Consider the following 23,652-nt stretch of genomic DNA (forward strand, 5'->3'; position numbering starts at 1 on the left):
AGTACTGGCAGTAAGGCTTCTCTGGTATCAAATAGCAATTGTGGACCAAACGTGAAAGAAAGATAAAGCTCCAGACAGACAGAGAAATTGGACTCTAAAATTTTAAAGAAATTGACCTTTTGCTTTTCTCATTACTAATTGCCCTGATATTTCTGAAGACGTTTTGTGGAATTGCACCCCTCTCTTTTTAATCAGTGTAAACATTGATTTGTGATTTAATCTGGAATGAGATTTGTTAGTTTAGATGATTTTATTAGTTTCTAAATGTCATCATTCTGTAGTGGTTACAGAAACTTAGAAGAAAAAGGGCTGAGAGGTGGTAACAGAGCAAGGCATAAATTAACTGTTCTTTCAAATGAAACAAATTTGATCTAGTGTTCCAGAGACTGCTTTTAAAATATTCTGCAATGAAACAAGATGTAGCGTAGGGTTTTCAAAGTCCTTATCTTCAAATTTCAATGTAGCTGCAATGCTTCTTTTGGTAAAATATTCTTCACCTAAAGCAGTATATTTCACTGAATCAGTTGCTGTGGATTTCTACGCTGAAAGAATTTACTTTGGGATGTAGAGTTTTAGGTGGTTCAAAGACATGATGTGAATTTACGTTGTTTTTTAGCTGGAGTTGGGCACTTTACCTGCCATTGTGTTGTGTATTATTCCCCTTAATTTGTCAACAGAAAATAAATTGATTCAGCAGTATCTCAAGAGATGTGCTTAAAAAAATCATGTGTATAAGTTTTTCATCTGAGTGCTGCAGTTCATATTCTGCATTTCACTGCATGCAGTGTAATTCTTCCTAATTCATGCCAGTCTATGTAAGAATATTAAGACTATTACAAATCCCAGATTTTGGAATGGGAAAGAGATTTCCAAGCTAGAAAGTTGGCTTTGTTCTGTGGGGTTTATTGCTGTGTGGTTGGTTGGGTGGGGGTTTTTTGTTTGGTTTTGTGGGCGTCTTTTGGTTGCTTTTTTGCATGTGTTGGAGTTTATTGAGTAGTGACTTTGCTGGTGGACGGGGGTTGTTCGTTTGTTTATTTGTTTGTTTGTTTTTAGCATTTAGCAGGGAAGGTATAACAAAATCTATTGGCTGGAAACAGAATGTAGCCAGACCTGAGGAAAAACATTTATTCCTAGTGGTCACAAAGACAGAACCCTAGAAACCAAATTGTTAAAGGATATAAAAAGTTTTCTCTAATTTTTTTTTTTTCCAGTTCAAGATTAGATGTGAATCTACAATTGTAGGAGTAAAGTAGTTTCTTGCAACTTCTATGCAAATAATATTTTGGTATATGATTCCAAGTTGAACAATTTCATCTTCTGTTGCTAAAGACTAGATTATTTTACTGTTTTCTCTCAAATCTATATAAACCTCATCAATGAGATTGTGTGTGCTTCAAAAGACAAAGATCAAACAATACTAGAATGTTATATAACTATGATACCATTAATGCTAAATTAATCCTTTAAAGCAACAGAGAGGGAGGAGTAAAAGAGAGAAAAAGATTATAATTCAAGGGTTTATGTATAGACATACCTGGTTTGTAGAAAAATGCACTGAAAACATAGCTGTAAGTGTTTTGGAGAAAAAAACAATCCAGTTTTCAGTCATATCACAGATTCTTTTTAATACTGTTCAAAAAGTACCTGACTCTACATAAACACCAATTATAACATGATGTAGACAATTTTGAAACAAGCAAGTGTATCCTTCAATGCTAAAATAAATTACATTTGTACAGGTAGAAAGCAAACCAAAGCTGATAAAAATGTTAAATTTTATGAAAAATCATTTTCATTTCACATCAAAATAATAACTTTACATTCTCTATGTTTTAATAGTATAAGCAGCAACAACATAAAAAAGAACAAACGGTCACAGAATGTTTGAAACCAGTTCTTCATAAGTTATTAGCAAATTAAAAAAAATAATTACAAGCACTTGTAGCCCACATAAATCTTTTGGAATTGGCACCATCTCTCTAAAACATCTATATTCTATATAGATTTCTAATTACAAATACCACCAGCAGCTGCCATATAATCCTAATAGTACATGTAATATACATAGTATATTTGTTCCCATTTGGCAGATCGGAGTGACTTAATGTTTATTGTTTGTTAGTACTGTCATTGCTCAGGTGAGACAAAACCAGCCATATACATCAATTCATCACCCAGATGAATTTCCTACTTACCTTTATGCTTCACTGGCCTGTATATCTTTTCCTTTTCACAGCATAAAATTGTAAATGGCAACTGGGGAGATTTGAACTGAGGATATAATTACAAACCAAAAAAAAAAGTGAATTCAGGCAGTTCAACTTCAGTCTATACTAAGTGAAGTGCACACTGAAATGGGTAGCAGATGAATGATTTTCTTTTGTTCATGGAGAGTACTGACTTCATTTTTGGAGATTCATTAAACTGCCAGAAAACTGTGACTGCTTGGGTGTTTTTCAACATGTTCACTCCCATCCCTTACCACATTTAGTTAGAGGATGACTTCTTCACTGGGATACCAGATAGAGTAGGACTGATAAAGATGAATGGTAGGAAGCACCTATGCACCAAGCCTAGCTTCAGGAATGAACCTAATAAAATCCATCTGCTGTTTGATTCAAAAGAGAGTGGGAAGAATATCCTGTCTTTCTCATTCTCTGCAGAACAAATAGTCAAAATCTAGACTTCAGTGGCCACTATCCAACTTTGATTGTCTTTATACAGATATTAATCTGGAATGATTCCATTGACTCCAATAGATTGAGGGCCATTGTCAACAAAGGACTTCAGCACCCTTGAAATTATTCAGTGTAATACATAGGTTTTTTTGCTCTAGTGTGGAGGTCAGGACCTTTTGTTAAATATCTAACCTTCCTGCGGAGTTTGTGAGAAGAGTTAGTGCCCAAGAAAGCAATACAACAAGGAAAGACATGTTTAGGAATACTCTATTTGAGCCAGTATGGAAATGCAATGTGCAGAAAACGCTAATTTTCCGCTAGGATCAATTTTTGGAGACAACTATACATTTTGTTTCAAAGATGGGCCAGGTCACCTTTGTAAAAGGTGGCTGGAGGAAAATGAAATGGGTTCCTTTCTCTACAGTCTCAGAGAAGTAGGAACCTCAAATTTAATTCCTGCACCTATCCAAGGAGACTCAATCTCTTCTTTCCATGATGTGGTCTGAGAACTTCAGATGGAAGACAAGATTTCTTCAGATAAAAAGTTATCTAAGGGCACATCCTTCGCTCCTGTCGCTTAAACACTTTTCAGGGAAGCATTTAATTTTTTTTAGACAATATGCAGCACAGACAAAAGGTTGCCTCCACTTCTTTGGAGTTAAAATACCTTGTCTCTGCTACAAAGATTTTTAAAGTATTTTATATTAAATGGTCATATATGATGTCTAATTTTATTCAGCGTGTGTCTTATCAGGTTGCACTGTTCCTTTTTCACTGCAGTGCTCTTGAATTTGTTCCCATCCCATCCTCATTACCTTAGGGAAATGAACAGAGGGTATCCCAACACTGAGTCATTAGAGCACTTTACAGCGAGGAATCTGTACTATGCATTCTGTGTATTCTCTTGTGGGATATGCAGGGATTTAACCTAGGAACCCGTGCTTTCTGCATCCCTGATGGGTTTTAACATGAGTTAGGTACAAAGACCCTTAGATGTCTGATGATCAGGTTTGTTTTGAGCACACACAAACATACTGTGATAGATGCTGGAGTAAGGGGGATTTTGAATAGTTGTTTTAATATTGAGTTTAAAAATGTAGGTATTAAATTCTACTGAAATACTTAATTTAGACTCCAAAGTCTTTTTTTAGGTGTCAGCCCTGACACTGGTCTCCAATACAATAAAAAATTCATGGTCACATTATTAGTCCTGAGTATAGTCCTCGGATTTCCCTAAGGAACTGACTCTTTTTTTGCTGTCTGTTGCTGTCATCTTTTATCCTCTCACCTCATAAACGATGTATTAAGCAGAATAACAAGGTTGCACACTTTTCTTCACAGAACTTACACCCACAGCTATGCTGTCTTTCAGTTTGATCTTGCACAATAAAGAAAGCATTAGCAGGGGAACTCCGCTATCCAGAGCAAGAGTCATGGATTGACCTTCCCTTTTACTCTCTTTTGATATCTTACTCTCTGTTTTTAACAAAAGTTTTCTTTTTACAAACACAGCAACTGAATAAACATCCAAGCAAACTAACATAACTTTTTTTTTTCTTTTAGAACTTATAGCAGTTTTTTAATTAGCATTTAGTTTTTATCGCACTTTTGTATCTGGAAATAAATGGAAGAAGCCAGCACCTTGTGATCAACCAGGCTCCCATGAAACATCAACAAGTGATTTGTGGACTGTGGTCTAAAAATATCTGGTCTAAGGTATCTGCATGAGTCTAGGCACCAAATGTTCAGATAGAAGTACAGGGAAGCACATCTTCAAAGTCATGCAATCATTTTTCAGAGACAATTTAAAAATACAGTTCTTTAGTATTGCAAAGACTTCTTCCCAACTGGCCTGCCAGAGTGACTCACTTTATTTCAAATGCACAGATCCAGAGGTGATTACACCATCACTCTTTCGGGTTGGCCTCAAGCACAAAAGAAATAAGAGATTTTTTTGAGGTCCCTGTGGTCAAGAATGACAGTAGTTTCAAATTCTTTAATTCCCTTTGTGGCAGCAGCACTAAATTGGAAGGCAAATTTTAAGCCATTCAGTTGGTACTTGCACATTCTTTAGTTAGATTGAAAAGTGTTCATGATTGTAACTTTTGCATTTATGTCTGAAAACCCTTACCACTCTATATTGATGTCCTAAACAGAGACTTGCATACAAACGGCATAATGAAGTCATCATGTCTGTCATTCATATTTTTTCTTCTCTTATGTCAAACCTATCGGCTTCTCCCAAGGAACTTTCCAGTCTTGCAAATCTCTCATTGGGCTCATTTGGATTATTACTACAGGCATTGCACCATTTTTGCCTTCTTCTCCACAAAACCTTTCCCCCCTTTGTTGAAATTCAAACACATAATAAAAAGATGACGTTAATGCACTCCAGTCTGCACAATAAAGTGGATTCTGCCTTTTTTAAATGCCTCTAAGGTTGCCTATGTTTCATTAAAGATAGACTGACTCCAAGAGGGTACTATCTCAGCGGGGTTCATCCATGGTTCCTTGTGCATATAAAATTTGTGCTGTGGCTGATAGATACACAAAAGATACATGACTCCACTGAAAGTAAGAGTAAACAAAACTTTTAAAAATTTGAGTTGCACAACATTTGGGTTTTAGGCTCTTAAAACATGCATCCAGGGCACATGGTGCACCCTCATACCCATATTGTCATGACAATATACATGAACATTGTCAGGAAGCTCTGAGCAATAGCTATGGCCAGGATGGTGCAGTTTGAGAGCAGAAGAGGTATATTTATACTGAGCTTGACAGTTCCTATTTTTCACTCCTTTTTACTAGTTTTGTATTTAAGGAAAGGTTTTGTTTGTCTGTATAATCCTCATTTCCACTGCTGATTATTTCTCAGTGCAGTGAAACCCACAGATTTCAGCAGGAATAGAATTATATTAATTGTCCACCTACATAAGAAAAGACTACAGGAGACCTAAAATGCTTGGGAAAGATCAAGGTGGACGATGTTCTTGTAAGAATATTGGTCAATACTTTGAAGTATAAGAGAACAGGTAGTAATAGTAATCCCTTTGAAATTCACATTAATTATCTCAGTACACTGTGTTTATATTAAAACAATATTGCACTGATGGGAGACAAATATTACCATATAAGTCTTCCACAAACAACATTTAAGTGGTCTAAACTCCCCTAATAAGAATGTTTCTATCACAGACTGATTGGGCATGCTTCTCTCTTAAATGTGGGTTGTAACCTGTGACAGAGGATGCTTTCGCCTGAAGACATGGACTGCTAGGGAATGATGAGACATGCTAGTACTGTGAAACAAGAGGGCAAAACTGAGCTCTAGTCTGGGAACCGTGCAGCTGCACAGAACTAGGTCTGTGCTGATCACTCGTGCAAGGAGGCAAGAACTGCGTATGGGCAACAAGGACCTTCAGTCATGCCTTAGTGTAGGGATCTGCCTTCTGGAGTAGAGCTGTTTTGTGACCTGCCTGTTCATGCTATAGGCAAAGCTGATAAATGACTGTACCTGACAAGACAAGCATGCCCAGACTGCAATTGGATAACATTGCCTGGCTCTAGAGTCACTAGAGTATCTCTGTGAGGTGCTGGTCTGGATTCAGTCATCTATTACTTTTCGTTCTTAAATGTTGTTGAGCAGCAAATTGGGGTGCAACACATAATAGTGAAATAAGCATCCCAAAGGAATAGAAAATGCTCTCTGCTAAAATATGTGAGTGTGCTTTCATCTTTTACTTGTTTGATCAAATATTTATTTTGAACATGGGGGAGAAAAAGGAGGTATGAATTTTGATTACAAAATATTTGTTATCTTCGAAGAAACAAGATCTAAAGATTTTGAAAATAAAATATAGCAGCCTTATTTCAAGGCTCCCTTCCTTGAGGCTGTCTTCTATATAAGGCTACATCAACTCAACTTTGAATTGAAGTACATTACTCATCACATCATGCTATCCTTCATTAAAATAAAACAAACCCATAAAAGTTTGGCACCTGAGGACAGCTATGTCATGAAGAAGAGAGCCAATACAGTGTGCGTTTAGGGTCCGACTTACAAGTTCTATGTAACTACACCTATCAAAAATTATTTAGCTACTATTCAAACTTTAAAACTCTTCCCTGCCTGTATTTAAAAAAGTGCTGTGACAGTATGAAGTGCACTAAATTGTTCTACCTTGATATAAGAAAAAAAAAAATTTGAGGAATCCCCTTGTTTCTTCTGTCAGTTGCTAAGAAACAAAGATTCTGTTGGTTCATATCTCATTAAGTCTTCTTTGTTTTAACCTTTACTCTGTATTGCTTTGAATGTAATTTTTCGTCTCTGTTCATAGCTGCAAGGCATCAGCAGCGAAACAAAGTTTAAAATTTTTGCTTATTTAAGAGTAGCTTAATCACCTCTAAGCAGACTTTGACACAGGGTTTTTTCCCTATATATATATATATATATATATTAATTATGATTATGACAACCTTTCCCACTGACAGTTAGCATTCGTCATAATCCAAATTAGTCTCCTAGAATTCTGTCATTTAAAGGATGGAGAAAATCCTTAGGGCGTTTACCTGTTTGTTACAAGCAAAGATGAGAATCTGAGTAAATATTTTAAGTGGTAACATTATCATGAGGATGCCCATAAAAATGTGTTAATTTCAGTAGGGAGTGCAGCTATAATATAGCTTGGTAGTGCTGCTAGAAAGAGAATATTCTTCTCAATAACTTGCCCTGATAAGGGAATTACAAAACAGTACTCCAGAAAATATTTTTTGCTACTTCGTTATTAGTTGGCAACATGGTGAAATAGTCAGGAAATCTTCCTTGGGGTTTGTCGTTGTGAAGGTGAATCCAATGTTAACAAATCGAACTTTTGATACTGATAGAAGAGAATTTCATAAACAAATGTGTAGGTTGAGAAGTCACTTGTAAAGCCCTCCATATTGCAGTCACTCACTGCAAAGCCTCAGCTTAGTGTTATCCACGTGTAACGTATCACAGACACAATATTCTTCAGCAAAAAGTTTCATAGTTTTTGAACATATATTACTGCTTTTTGAGATCTTCATAGAAAAAAAAAAAAAGAGAGAAAGTTTGACAGGTTGGTCCCAGATTTGAGTCTGTTAGAAAATGTACATTCAACGTTTGGTCTTCTATTCTTGATAAAAGATCAAGGTTCACTTCTGGGTTTAGGGATCAGAGTAAACAAACAAACCATTGTACAGTTGTTTACAATCTAGTTCCCCCCATTCCCTATATTGTACACACAGTTCATTGTAATACTAAAGCAAAGCACTTGGTATGTAACTGGATTAACAGACTCCTTATAAGCCCTCAAAAATAGATTCAGTGTTTCTGAAAAGCCCATGTTTGTTTAAGGCCACGATAATCTGCCAAGAGTCATTTTGTCTTTAAATCAGCATAATTAATCTGATGTTTCCACCTCTCAAGTGATTCCTCTTGTTCCCTTCCATTTCTCACAAGATGACCCAATACCTCTCACTCTGTCTGCGTAAACACTGGAGATCTTGAAGACTTGGCTGTCTCCTCACTACTTGCTTGTTGTTGTTGAGATCCAACGTCATCTTGAACTACATTCACAGAGAAGAAGAACTTTGAGTATAATCTCTGATGAGGAGCGTGTCGAATTTGGGGGAGGACGGGATACAGAGAGCTGATTCAGAAGCTGGAGAGCTGGGAGATGCACTTCCAGAATCGATGGAGTCTCTAAAAGGAGAAGGAGGAGTTAAAGCCACCAACTCCTCCAGGTCTTGCTTGGCTGTTGGGGTCTCTGAAGTGCCTTCTTTGATGCTGTCGTTTGAAGGTTTCCTAGCAGGCTGCGAAGCGCCATTGACTTCAATGGCAGGAAGCGGTTGGATCTCTGCAAGCGTGGTCATTGTTGTAGGGAGCTGGATTTCCCGTGGAATCAGGTATGAAGAGCAGAGAGGAGCAGTCCCCATTGTCCCTGGAGTAGGTGTTGAAAGCATCATAGAGTTCAGCTCACTGATATTGGCTGTGAAGCGAGTAACAACACTACTGATCTGCTCCATGATGGAGCCTTGAGAGGAGCTACTCCGCTGAGGAGGCTCTGACTGGAAGGTAGGGGCTTCATCTTCTGTTCGGCTGACAGAGGCAGTTCTGTGGCTCAAAGTGCTGATTGGTGAGGGAGTCTGTGGTCGGTACTGAGCTGGGTATTGCTCTTCAGCTTCTGAAACGTCATAAAGCGTTTTGGCACTAGCCTCGGGAAATGTAGCACTGCTACTGTGTCGGCTACTATCTGTGCTTTTAGAAAAAGGCTTGATCACTGCAGTTTGGTTGTGGTTCTCTTTTTTGTTGATGTGGACTGACAACCGCTGCCAAAGGTGTGCTCCTCGGCTGCTTTTCTCGTTCTGAGCCCAGGAAACGGATTTCCCATTAGAGCTGTAAGCACAAATGAGATAAGATGGTAACTTGCAACAAAGTTAAAAATATACTTGCTGTACCTATATCAAGGGTATATGGTATTTCAGAGTTTATATTCACCATAAAGCTGATTCTAATTTCAACTATATCTCTTTATTGCAATATATCTATATCTATCATGTGTACATCTGTATGTTCTAGGAAAACAAACTGTGTGTCATCTCGTTTCACAGGCCAGTTGTGCACCCAGCCATCACCCATCCTGTGCTAGTTCATGGCCACTGCTGACCCCTCTGTTGAGGCCCTTGGGACATAGGCACTGTCTATCCTGGGGGAGAGAGCAGCTTGATGGCTTCCCTTCTGTTGGACTGGTGTCAGGAAGGGGGCCTGTGGGACTGAATGATGCACAGAGGAGGGAGGAAGAATTAAATGCTTGAAGAGAATGAGAGACTTGGACTGGCTGGAGTGCAGGGGCATGTGTGTGGACTGGCCTGGGAGCTTTCAGTGGTAAGGAGCTTGGTATAGTGTTCTGAACATGGATTCCTGGTATGAGGCAGGGATTGTAGACTGGGAGATGAAGAAGTGAAATCTGTTAAGGCTGGGGATGTTTATGTCCCACTATTTGGAAGCATTGGAGCAATTCACAGAAAGGGGCTGTACTGGTTGTAGGTAACGGGCAACTTCTTCATCAAGGTACTTGGCTAGCTCCCTGCCACTAAATTAAAGAAATATATTTTTTTTTTCAAATTGCAGGTCAGCTCAGAGAATGTAACTCTGTTCCTAGTAGGAAAGAAATACCAGACAGACTATACAAGCAGCTCCTCATGGTAGCATGACTTTGGAGACAGCAATAAACATTTTGCTCCACTTTTCTGCAAAACAAGTCCTCTTAGGGTAAATTCTCTTTAGATCCTGTCATGATCTTATCAAAGTTACTTGTTTGTCACCTCTTGATACCTAAGAAAAAACCAGCTGTGGCCCTTGAGCTGGTGTTCGCACATACATTAACATATAGTTCTTGGAAATAAGGAAGATATTAGAAATACTTCTTGGCTGAAACAGACAATGACTCTGAAATGATGTCAACAGGAAAAACAGGCTACACATACAAATAAACATGATTTATATATAAAATGCGTCAAAACTTTAGACAATTTGCTTTGGTTTCCAAAACACTTGCTATAGCCATTTAGGATTTTTTAAAAGAGCATTGGAGACCCAGGCAGATTATTGCAAATTTGTTTTTTGTTTGCTTTTTAGATTTGCAATATATATCCTCACATGATAGCCTGCAGCATAACAGTTTGCAAAGCACATACTTTACTAAATACAGATGACTTTATACCAGCCTTCATGTGGAGGCTTCCCTCAAACTATAAATTTAATAGCTCTTCTGGACATCAAAAAAAAAAAAAAAAAGAAATTGCATGCTGAGTGTAAAACCAAGCCTCCTGTTGGGTTCACATCTGTGGTTACGTTACATGAAATTGCGATAGGTCATGTAACACAACACATGCCAACGTATTTCCCCTTCAAAAACAGCATGACAGAATCCAGTAGACAAACACAATGTAAGACAATGGGTACTTTAAGAGAGGGAGGACTGGGAAATTATGTGTATAAGTACATGTGGGTAGACCTCTTTGCTGCAATGGTCACCAGGATATTGTCTTGGAAGTTGGCTGTTTGGCCCCTACCCCCAAAATGCCAGGCAAAACAGCTGATGGCTTCTACCTGGCTGTTCAGACAATCCCTTCCATCTGCTGTACCGCAACCAGAGTAAGGAGGAAAAGCAAACTCTGTCCTGTAGCACTGCTCACTTTGAGTGTTTGAATCTCTGTGAGCCCAGTTCTGGACTGAGTAGGAGCTGGCACTAATGTCCTGAAGAGTAAAACTGTTCCCTCTGTGGACCATGCACTTGTTTCCATGCAACACACACTCCGTGGGTGTTGAGAACTGTTTGAGAGCCCTGGCTCACTGGTCATGCTGAGTCCTGAGCTCAGTGGGAGCTCAGTGACAGCAGCATGAGCAGAAATTTGTTTGTTTGGCAGATGAGACCTTGCCTCTAGTTCCAGAATGATGACTATGAGACCTTGTCCCAGGTGCTGGTGTGTTTGACCTGGACCTGGAGGGAGAATGATCCGGCACTTGTAACTTTGATGAGGTGGAAAGAGAGGACCCAGATCCAGTCACAGAAGCCTTCCTGGTGAGGTCTTAGAAGAACCTGTGACAGATCTGCCTGCCACAGGGTTGAAATAAATGCCATTACCGTGAAGGATTAGTAAATGCAAATAGAAATACTTGCCCACAGAAAGTGGTATGTTCTAGCACCCCTCCTGACTTCAAGCACTGGCTTAGTACAGATGTTCAAACCCTTTAAAAGAGTACTAAATGCATGTAGATATTTTCATGGCTTGAAGGTCAGATTATAAGGGTTTGTGAAGGCAACATGCAACTCCCTCCCTGGTCACAGTTAAGGAGACAATAATTAAGGAGGGATATGAGGCTGAAGAACCTAGGGAAGGGATGAAATCTGAGATTGCATTGAACCCTTGGCTAAGATAGTGAACAGTAAAATCTTCAGTGAAGCAAGTCACCAGCCTCTGAGAATCTCCATTTGGGTTTGGGTCAGTCTTGGCTGATACACTCACTTCTTTTGTACTCTGCCCAAGAACAATCTGTGCTTGTGCCTCTCATGTTAATTCTAGGGCTCCAAAGGAGACCCAGTATCTGTTTAATTAAAATTTTGTGCAAAAGTCTGAAAGCCTTGACCATTATTCATTGCAAATTCCTTGATATTAAAAATGGAATAGGACATAAACACCATTCACTGAACAGGTGGTGGGGCATTGGAATGGGCTGCCCAAGGAAGTGGTAGAATCAGCATCCCTGGAAGTGTTCAAAACACATTTGAATGTGGCACTTGGGGAAATGTTTTGGTGGTGAACATAGTGACCTTGGGCTTACAGTTGCACTTGATGATCTCAGAGGTCTTTTCCAACCTTCTTAATTCTATAATTTTTCAGTAAAGAGTGAGCCCTATAGCTAAAGAATTTTGGTGTCGGAAATGTATCCTATGCTTTATCATGTTGCATCTACTTACTCAGAAGTCAACACTGGACTGAAGTGTGCAATCATTTATTGCTTCTGTGAAAGGAGCACCACTTGTTTTCTTATATTGGCATGAAACTGGATTGTGGATAAATTGCTGTGATAATACTTTAGGACCCTGCTCTAACTGCATATGGAGTGGTACTCTGTCAAGTTAACTGGAAACCACACAATGCTCACAACTTAAAAATAGAGAAATAAAGATAAATCACAGACAGAGAGTATGACGTCTAGGAATGGAATTGTTTAGTTTTACTATGCCCAGCTCTTCCTTGACTCTTCAATGATGGGAAACTTTAGGACAGTGAAATTTTAGATTTTTCTTGTAAAGAGATTTTAGCTCCATCAGTTGAAAACAGAAGAATTACACTTTTGAACTCCCAAAGAAATTCCGCTACAAAGTTTGGCTGAATGCAGATTTTTCTGCCCTAGTCTGCTCTTCTGCTGGCACATTGCACTGCATAGAGCAGAGGAGACTGCTGCAGACTTCAATCAGAGATACCAAAATGTTAGGTTTTTTTTCCTTTTTTTTCCTTTTTTTTTTTTTTTTTTTTTTAAACAAAGCCTTTTTTAGCACATTTTTTTCTTTTTAATTTCTTTTGCTAGAGGTTAATTAGTTCAGCTTTATGCACAAGAGAGATTTCCTGAGAACCAGACAGTAATTATTTCTCCATCATCTTTACTAAAACCTGCTTTGATTTTGATAGACTGCTTTTTCCCTGCCTGCTAGACCTGCATAGTATGTACAAGAAATGAAATTGGAATAAATCAGAGAACTTTTGAAGTAGTTGATATTTCAAATATTTCTTCTACAGTTGTCCACTTGATGACAGAATACCAATTAGTTTGGTTTCTCATTTTTTCCCATTAATGAATCTCTTTAGAGAAACTTGAGTTTTGTCTTTAAGGATTTTTTTCTGTTCATGAGAGGTATTAACTGCTTTTCATACATTTAAATGTAAAAAAAAATCCTCCTCCCTTTACACATATGTTTTTAACTGTCTAGAATGGATCACTTTGTCTTTTTTTTTGGTTGAGGTAGTAGAAGGTTTGTTGCAGTATTTTTTCCTCTATGGTATGATTATTTATGCCATGAGGCATTGGTCTGCCACAAGTGTTTCTTTAGCCAGGTGTTAGTGAAGCAAATTTGTTTTGTAAGGTGCTTCAAAATGCAGAAGAAATGAAAAACAGGAAGAAGAATTTACAGACATAGCAGCTGAAAGCTCTCATATTTTAACAAGGGCGCCATTGTCATTAATTACCCAGAGTTGCTAAAATTAATTCTGATGCTAGATGCTTAGGGACTGGAACTGGGAACAGTTACTGAAAGCATATGTAATTTGAAAATAAGTCACTTTTTCTCTTAATATCTTTGACTGAACTAGGAAAAAATCAGTTTAAAATTATGGAATTCATTATTTTTAAAGAGAGCTTAGAATGCTTAGCTACATAGTATTATTCAGCAGTGGAAACCAAAAGATAAGTGGAACCATAAACATGTGAGGGAATTTTTGTTCTATGTCACGTACTAATAAGGGTATCTAACTCCAAATTTGAAATGGTACAACTGCAAACACACACTGGACAATAACTTGATGGAGACATGTATGATATATTTGCTATCTGTCCTCATGTGACTACAATAAGGAATGATTTCAAATTCTTAAATTTAAAAGTCTATGAATGAAAGTTCATATTTTAGGACACTGGTCTAGATTTTATGGAACTGCAATTGGTAACAATTTGTGCCCAGATGTTTCAATGGCTGAAGTATAATTCCGACACTGTGCAGACTTCTTGTGTCTTTAAGGGAGAAGGCTTTCTGTGTTATCCCCAGAAGCAGCTGGCAGTGATAAGCAGGATAAACTTCTGTGCTTGGCTCAGCCCATATAACTTTCTGCCAAGGAGAACTCTTTTTATTCGAAGTAAATAGTAAGAACTTGTTCTCCTTTTAGACTCCTCTGCTGAAATCTTATTAAAGACTCAATGATATAATTACTCTGCCTGAAAGGGATTTGTGTGCTATCTGTAGACTTAATTAAAACTTGATTCTTCATAAGGGATGGTGTGTGTGTGCCTGTGATAAATTCAAGTAGGGGCAAATATGCATTTTCTTTCATCTTGTCTTGCAATCTCAGATAATTATTTATTTTGCTTGTAGCAACCCGAGTTCTTCATCCCTGGGAGAATGCAGGTGCCTTGCAACATGCTAAAAACACTGAAATGAAATAAATGGTAGAATTGGTGAACTTCAGTATACAACTATGAAGAAGCAAGTCATAATTTCTCCCAGAAATAAAAGACAATCTGGATAACTGGATGCGGAACCAAAGATGTCTAAATTAGGTCAACTCTACCACTGGAATGTTTTATGTTGTTGCTATCCTTCTGTTTTTAAAAACTTTTAAGAAAACCTCTACATGGCTATATAATTGTTTCTCTACGTAAAAGACAATTCTGCCACACGCAAATAACCTGCTAGTGATGTATCACTCAAGTTATTTAGTAAAAATTAATCTCATGCTGCTTTTTCTATGGAAATAAATGACAACAAAACAGAAAAGAATGATATAGGGCAAAAAAATTTGTCATGTGCTGAGTTCTAGAAATAAACAATGTTTTGCAATTATTCTTCAGAGTAGTTTTCTGTTGTGAAGCGCAAGAACAATTATTTATATTACTTCATAAATTGTAATCTGTTGATACTGCCATTCCTCATGAAAATCTCAGCTGACATTTATGTGAGTGATCTTAATATGTTAGTATGAAAGAAACTACAAAGTGAGAGAGAGTTGATGGACAAAACCTGTGCCAGTGACCTCCCAGCGCAGCCACCAGTGATGCTAATTCTGGCAACTACTTCAGCAGCATGCCTGGTTAGATTGGAAAATGGAGGGTCTGGTATCTGAATGTAACGTTTCTAGTACATCAGTGATCTTTGTCCAAAATACAAAAATGATTCTGTATGAGATGTATCTTCTTTCCTCTACTACCATGACCTCATTGTGATTGTTAATTAGGGTAACTAGAGCTGTGTTATGCTTTTTGTCTGAAAAATGCTCTTTCAAGCACCTCTGATCATATCTCTGCTACACTGGTGCATTCTATTCACAGAACAGAGAGAGGAAAATGACACCTCTTGAACTCTGAGTTCTGCTTCCTGATGCAGAACATGCTTTAAGGTGTTTTCAGCATTACTTGGTCAACACAATTTTTCATTGTTTTCATTGCTAAAGGTATGGAATGGAAACTGGGAAAAATAGAAACCACTACCTTACCTAGTACTGAAATCAAGTGTACAAACAGTGCACAAGAAAAGGAAACACAAAAAACACACACACAGAAACAAAAAACCAACCAACCAACCAAAAAAAATTTACTCTCATTTCTATCTCCAAAGTCAAGAGTTGATTTGACTTCTATCTTCTGCAAAGAGCATGCAATTGGAGGAATTTTACATGTAAATGGAATGTTACATGCCTGGTAAATAATTACAGAAGTATTTTTGCACATGAGATGTATCAGCAGGAAAAATTGCTCCTGTGAGTTATTAAGCAGTTTCTTTTTCATTGCATTTAATAAAATCAAAAATGTATATATTATGCAAGAAATGCAAAAGAAATGATGCTGTGATGCCTGCTTTGTAAAATCTTCATAAAACATCTCATTCCATGGTTGATTTTATCATATACATGTGAATGATACTCACAGGTGATGCAGAATGTCATAACTTCCCTAATCAGAAATAGCCTTACAAGGCATCACATAATGTATCCACTACTTCTATTTTTTATGTCATTTTTCGTCTTGAAAAATCCAAAGCCACTTGTAATACTAGTATAAAGGGATTGTTAGGCCCTGATGTGGAAAATGTCCACACTAGGGTTGGAACACAAATATCATGTTGCACGAGGGATTTGAGGACATTAGCTGAACAACACTGCCCAGTATGATTTGCATGACATTATTTAGACTGAAAGACTGTAAGTGGGATTTGGTCAGTATCATGGGACCTCTGTCCCAGGAGATGATGAGTTTTTATAGCATTCACAGATGGTCAGGCTCCTGTATGTCTTTTTCCATCTGCTCTTCATCTCAGTGACTTCTAGCACTGGTCTGATTCTTACTGGGACACGAGAATGGTACCTACTTTTTGTCCTGCAATGTCTGAGTTTTCTCTGAGAGATTCCCAGGCTATTCAGAGTGGCAGCTCTGCTGAGCTCACAAAATTGGACAAGGACCATTGGCCAGGACATTGTGGCTGGAGACAACAAAACACAGCCATCAAATGCAATTGCACTCTCTGTTAAGCAGCAGGTGTTCTTAACTGTTTGAGTAGGTCTTGCAGCTGACAGTCTTGCTGTGGAACTATTAGACTGACACAGCGTCCAGTCTTTTTGACTGTTAGGGCATCCTCTTTAACAGGAACCTTTTTCTCCTCTCTACTTGACTCAGATCGATTAGAGTCTGGAATGCAAACAGATTCTTCACTGTGAAGATATAAAAAAAGAAGTTTTTCAAGTGTGTATATATGACCAGGTAAAACAGAGCTGAATACTGTACAACAAAATACAGTTGTCAGACAATTATGTGTACTTTTCCTCTCTTCAAAGTTCAATTATATATTAATTGCAGATAGCTTTTAAATGAGTAATAAATATTTCTGAAGGCAATGCAATGTAAGAAAAAAAAAATCCAGATGACACATAGACAAGAAACCATTCCAGTTGACAAAAAAATATACTTTGTGTACAACACTCAGCAATCAATATTTCTGATGGTATTTTAACTGCAGGTGTGTCAGATACGTGCTATATGGTTTGAGTGTTAATGGCCCTGTGTATGTGTGTGAATTCTGCCCAAGGGAAAAAGCACAGCAAGGGTCTCACTGAACATCCTCCTGCAATGATAAAATTTCCCAAGGGATGTAACACTTGGGAAGAGTGATGGTATAATTTGGTCACCCTGTGCTCTAAGGTAACATTTATGAATATCCTGCAGGGCTTGATAAGGAATGAGTAGATCTTTTAATACATGGTAAAATGGTTCTTACACTTAGCAGAACATAACACCATGACACTATGCTTCTTAAGAGCATTGTTTTATGAAAGATGTATAACCATCTTTGGCATGTATATGCTTATTAATTTATAAAAGAACACGTATGGAGAAATAAAATTTCTGTCCCAATGGAGAGTTCAACTTTTGGAAGTCTGACTGGACTCAAAATAGGAAGAATTGCTGAAATCTCCAAGTATTTCACAGAATTAAGTAGTTTGAAATATTTCAATAGAAAAGCATCAAAATGGCCATACTAAAGCAGTTAACCCCAGGAACATTGAAAAAAATTTAGTATCTGATATTTATTAAATTGTAACATTGGTGCTTAATGTCATGTAAAATATAATGATAAAAATTCAACATAAATATATGAATTAAATTAAATGAAGAAAGTTATGAAAAAGATACTTTAAACTGTATTTAAAACTACTTTAGAACCTTTCCTTAAAACTACTGTAATACTCAGCACTTTTCTATAAGATATTTTGATTGAGAAGAATCAACATTTTTGTAATGAATATGTTTTCATCAATCAGTTTTTCTCTGCCCTTTTATAAAGTTCTTTTGGTTAGACTTAATATAACCCCTAAATGTAGCAGACCTACACTTACTCCAGGTACGAATGCTGCTCCTTTTCATCTGCCTGACTGGCTTAATGAGTCAGGTGTAAGATTTCTTCTCCCCAAAGCACCATTTTACAACAACATCACACAAGACATGTGGTTGAGATCACTGGAATGAACATGGTGCAGGGGTTTTTTGGTAGTCAGATGGAACACAGAAATCAGCAGTGGCAACATGTTGTCTTTTTTTTTTTTTCTTTTTTTTTTTTTTTTTTTCTTTTTTTTTTTTCTTTTTTTCTTTTTTCTTTTTTTTTTTTTTTCATTTCTAAACATACTTTATGGGATAACACAGGAATTACAGACAGAGGATCTAGCCTGGAATTATCCAGGGCTGCTCCTTCTGTTCACAGACATATCACACTGACCTAAGGCCACTTGCTCTTTGCTTACCTGGTCATTGTAGCTCGCCCACCATTCCCCATACTCCCTTTTGGGGTGAAACACTCTATTTCCGACTTGTGCGGGGGGGCCAGTCTCCTGCCTTTGTACCTAATAAATCACGACAACAACAGGAGCAAACAGAGAGAAGTGATTGTGTGCTCAGCTTTCCTTGACAGCTGCTGTGCAAAGGGCCATGCACATGGATGTTACTGTGGCAGTGGTTGAGAAGAGTGCAAAGCAGCTGTGGGAGTGGTGGAAAATCTGCATAAGACCCCAGACCAGTGTTAAAGCAAACAGGGTTATGCAGGACAGGTGCTCACAGTTTTCTTTATGCATATCTATATCTGTACCTCTACATAGGAGGAGCCAAATAGTTTTAAAGAATAAATAACATACTAACACTTTAATATTTTTTGGAGTTAGACCAAAACAGTTAGAAACATATTTAAGGAAAGCAACACATAAATTAAGAATCAGTGGGAAATCAGCTGGTGGCCATGTTCTCAATCTTAACTTATTTCCCTTATCCTACATCCCTGTAATACATGTGTGGCTTGTTCCACTTTTCAAAGCAAGCACCAGTGTAATGGACTGGTTGGGTAAAATTTGTGTGGTCTTACAGTTCATTTTATGAATGGGACTTCCTCTCTCCACTGACAACAAATAGAAGTTAGATGACTTACTGAGATCTAGACATAAAGTCAAGCGATATCAACCCCAGACTTAGAGCCCAGTCTTACTGAGATCTAGACATAAAGTCAAGTGGTATCAATCCCAAACTTAGAGTCCAGTGTGGCACTATGCGTGTTTTATGTACAAGACCTTACACTTTGATGAAAAAAATCACTTGGATAAACAGTTTAATACTTGATCATCTAATAATTCATGGATGGGATACAAGATAAGACCTGGTCATTGTTTACTCACTGAACACTCAGTTGTGATGTGAGTAGAGATCTCATACTGTCTCTCCTCCCAACAGTGAACTTCACCCTAATCATACAAATTCTTGTGCTAAGTGTTGAAATACCTATTTAAGTCCACTAAGAAAAAATTGGGCAAAATACCTGCATGTGTCTTCTCAAAGAGATCATGATATCCCACCCCCAAATCCTATGACCTGCACTATGGGCCTTTAACACACTTCTATGGGGAAGCTTGTGCATTTAACACTGTTAAAATCGCAGAATAATGGACTTTTTTGTTGCTCATTCATTAATATGATCTAGATAACACAAGTGCCTTGAAGAGAATTACCCTGTAAAAGAGAAAGAACCTGAGTACAGAGAAAATGAACTGAATATTGGATGCAGTTGTAGTAGACCCTCAGATGCAGTGGATTGAATAAATCACTCATGAAGAAGCTGAGTGATTCTGAGAGTGAACCAGAGACAGCAAAATGAGTTGCATAAGTGCAAAGTCCTTTGGTTTACAAATTACAACCTTACTGAAAAGAGGAACATCAGCAATTTTGCAGACTGGCTACCAAGGTTTTAGACAATCCAGAGCACTCCCAGATAGGCACGAAACTCTCATGGGACACATACGTTCTAAATGGAAGTCAACTCCTAGAGCAGGGGAAAAAGTGGATGGGCTTAGAGAGCAGATAAATTTACTGAAAAATGCAAATAAAGTCAAACTGGATTTTACAAAATTAATTGGGATAGCCAGAGAAAAAGAGGAGAGAGAAAAGAATGTGTAGAAACTTCACAGGAAAGAAAAGGAAATAAACTTGGAGTGAAGGAGTTAGACATTAAAGAAAGTAGAATTTAGGAGGAGCAGGATGGAAACACAGGTATGTTTAGATGAAATAATCAAAAGAGATATTTTGTTCTAAATAACCGCTAGACTAAATAACTAAAAGAGAAAGGCAGAGAGAAAAAATCAAAACTAGGAAAACTGGGATACTCTAAATGCTCTACAATAAACAGAATTCTAGAAAGTAGCCAACAAAAGGAAACAGGAGGTAAATGTCCTTGGTAACCCCATCCTGAAGAACCCCAGGTTAGGATGGATGTGACCCAGATAAATGAACACCCACAACTATCCATTTCATATTAGCATAAATTTCACTACCATGAAAATCAGTAGAGACACTGCTATGAATCTCTCAGGTTTATCCATCCACTCAAGAGCAAATTGCATCATTAGAAACAACACGTTGTCTCATAAAACCTCAAAGTCTTGAGCCATAGTATCTGCCACACTGCCATTCATTCAGTGCTAAATGTCCATGTAATTATGAAAACAGTGACCAAACTCTAATCAATCCTGATGGTGTGGAAAGTGCATCTAACTGTTGAAAGGAAGCTGCAAAACTCTTTGAGTGACTATTCTGGAAGGGCACACCAAAGGTTCTGCATAAAATGTTTTCAGCTCTCAGAGCAGACACAGGAGATTACTTTGGCTCAGAACATCTTGCATTAGTAAAATGTCCTCTTCCAGGTTGTTGAAACCAATGATTGCTTTAAAAGAGCCAATCTGTTGAGAGGGAAAACCTTCAAGCATTTCTTTGCAGTTGACATAAGAAATACTAATGTGAAAAGTAATTGGGTGTTTTTTGAGGAGGCATAAAGCACTTCAGTGTGAGCAGTATTCGCAAGAACAAGTTTATTTTCTCCTTTTCTCCAACTCCAAGATTATATATTGGTTAGAGAAGAGAGAGAGGACTTTGATTCTGTGCAGAAAGGCAGCTACTAAATTCTGTTAAAGGATTTAAAATATTTGGGTCACCTGTACGAGTTTTTCTCACATCTTTTGGTGGGGAATTATGATCGGTGTAATTTTTATTTTTTTACAAGAGCAAGTTTTCTTTTGGAAAATATTTAATGATAAAAACTAGCATGTTTTATAAGTGTTGATCAGTGACAGGAAATATGGGAAATAATTCCCAGTAACTCAATCACTGCAGAGCTTATCCATTTGCCAGATTCTTGGTCACATCACTCTGTCTTAAGCAGCAGTGCTGTGCTCGCCCCAGAGAGCCTCACTAGAGAGAGAAACTTCTGGGCTGAGAAACCATGACTGTACTGCCTTGGTTTTTAGTGAAGTCAATGTACATGTGATACATGATAGGAAACACCAGTGAGACTGCTCAGGTTTGAAGGACTTCTAGACCTTTCTCTGGCCTTCTTCACCTTCCAACAAAACTCCTCTTGTAGACCAATATTAAGGAATACTATGGGAAACAAAAGGGGTCTATGGGTTGTCATCAGCCTGAATGAGATCAGTAGTGACTCACTTAAATCTATAGAAATCACCATTTATGTATGTGTAAGTGGAGATCCCTACATAATTTTTGTTTTTTTTCCTGTGCTGACAAGTGTCTAGATAAGGGCTTTTTTAGACTATGCCTTCACAGTAGATCTAGTTGCTGGTATCCTGGTGGTTTTGACTTCATGTTAGGGTGAGACACGTCTTTGTACATGGTCCCTTGTACCTCTTTTTTTTCCCAGTTTCCACGCAGAAGGTGTTGGATACCTTAATCAGCAGCGCATTTCAAATGGCTGTACACCCCCTATCTGGAGGATGTTGGCAGGCCAGACCTAGAAGTTGTGCCATAGCCTATATTTGGGAATAGTATGGTCAAAGAAGTTGAATCCTTGAAAAATAATCTATGGATAGAATGTGGATGGTAATGCACAGGTTCTGTTAAAATGTCCACACTACACATTTTGAGAGATTTCTTGAAAGAAAAGAGCTTGCAATAGCAAAAAGTAGTTTTTTGAAACAATCTATTCTCTGAGAAAAAAACAAAAAAAAGAACAATTATAACCTGGTTTTTACTCTTTGACATAAGGGGTTTTCTTTTCTCCTTTTCAGTAGAAAAGTTTAACTAACTGAAAATGTCTTAGGGTATCTTCAGGTTTTTAAAATGCAAATCAAAGGTAATTTATTATGTTGAAGATGGAGAGCTGTCATAAATTCCTATTTCAAATGCAATCTTATACTGCCATGTAGAAGTGTTATTAATTATTACACACCCAATGTGTGCTTGACAATGCTAACTTACATGCAAGCAATATATTTCACCTGCAATATTCCTTGGTCTTGAGATTAAGAAATGATGAAGAACTTACATTTCATAGCAGCAGAGCTAAAGCTAGCCTTTCGGTTAGGTAAGGCAATATATGTTTAAAGATTTCTGCATAAAAGCTAAAGAATTGAATATGAAAAATATTTAGTGTTTTTACTGTAGAGGCTGCTTTGAGATACAAACACACTATGCTCTTGAAAATCGATTCTGTGAGATTGGTCATGGTATCTTGAAATTGCAGCTTATTGCACTGAATATTTTGAAAGGGTCTTCGTTTATTGTGTGAAATTTCCCCATTTATATAATGGCTAAAATAAATTGTATATTCTTAAGCATGCCACTTTTTTCATTTTTATAAAAATCAACATATAAACATTACTTGCTTATCAGCACAATTTCAGCAAGTAGAATTGCTTTAGAGCCAAACTTACAATTTATTTTTTTCAAGTGCAACATAATATTTTTACATTTTTAAAAAGCTTGTTCTAATTAAGCAATCATATGTAATTGCAACTGGTGAGTTAAAATGATGTTTTTGTTGGAATGATATACAAAGCATTATCCTGGCTTAAGTAAAGATTAGACTGATAGCAAAATATTACCAGTCTGTTTAATTCCCTTGTTCCAGAAAGTTTTTTCCTGAAATGTTGGACAAACTGTTGTACAGGATTTTCATACACTAGAGTCTTACCTATATAAATGTTCAATATATAATGCTATAGTCAAAACTATAGCAGATTAAAATAGCTATATATTATAAATTTGTATAATGTTCATATATTTTAGCGGATATCTGCCTTAAATTTCAGTAACAGTCATGAAAAGGTATCTGTCACCAAACACAGCTCTCAGCCAGATGAATTGCTATGTGTTCCATTAGTCCACATCAACATTCAGGATACAAGTACAAATACTATTCATTATAATTCATGCAGGTGTTCTCCCAGTAGCTGACTGCTTTGTGACTTGGTGGACCTTGGAAGGACGAGGGTGCATGTCCTAGTCTTCTGTTTATCAGATTACAGTGCATCAAATTCATTACAATGTCAGTTTTTATCAAAGTTTGCTGTAGAAAGAAGCAGAAGCTCCTGTGGTAGACAAACCTGGTAGACAGGATCTACATCATGCATGCTAATGAACATGAGACCATCTGCATTGGCTTCTCTGGGTGCTCTCCAGCATATGAGATAAGGACAGTAGTGATATAGTTCATGGTGGCATTTATTTGTCATCAGAATTTTGGGAGACAGGCTTGAAGATGAAAAAACAAAAGAGAAAGGGATAAACACTGCTATTAAAAAAATAGAAATTCTTCTTTCCCTAAATAAATATAGAACTGTTGGGTCTCATCTTCACTGT

General features: G+C 37.4%; 1 protein-coding gene across 5 annotated transcripts in view; it reads right to left on the reverse strand.

The window, feature by feature from the left end:
• Positions 1–1,522: 1,522 nt before the first annotated feature.
• GRM5 (glutamate metabotropic receptor 5) overlaps positions 1,523–23,652 on the reverse strand; it is a 246,533-nt gene continuing 224,403 nt past the window's right edge. For 3 of the 5 annotated variants that reach the window (XM_066175665.1, XM_066175667.1, XM_066175666.1), the window contains 2 exons: positions 18,267–18,365; positions 1,523–9,099 (listed from right to left, as the gene is read on the reverse strand). In XM_066175665.1, the coding sequence (XP_066031762.1) occupies positions 8,277–9,099; positions 18,267–18,365 (922 nt within the window). In that variant the 3' untranslated portion in view covers positions 1,523–8,276. Of the gene's footprint in view, positions 9,100–15,450; positions 16,683–18,266; positions 18,366–23,652 lie in introns of those variants that run through there. The other 2 variants (XM_066175669.1, XM_066175668.1) reach the window with 2 other exon arrangements.

This window comes from Chamaea fasciata, unplaced genomic scaffold (assembly GCF_029207755.1).
Source record: "Chamaea fasciata isolate MVZ Bird 193981 ecotype frontalis unplaced genomic scaffold, bChaFas1.0.hap1 SCAF_2, whole genome shotgun sequence".
Lineage (NCBI taxonomy): Eukaryota > Metazoa > Chordata > Aves > Passeriformes > Sylviidae > Chamaea > Chamaea fasciata.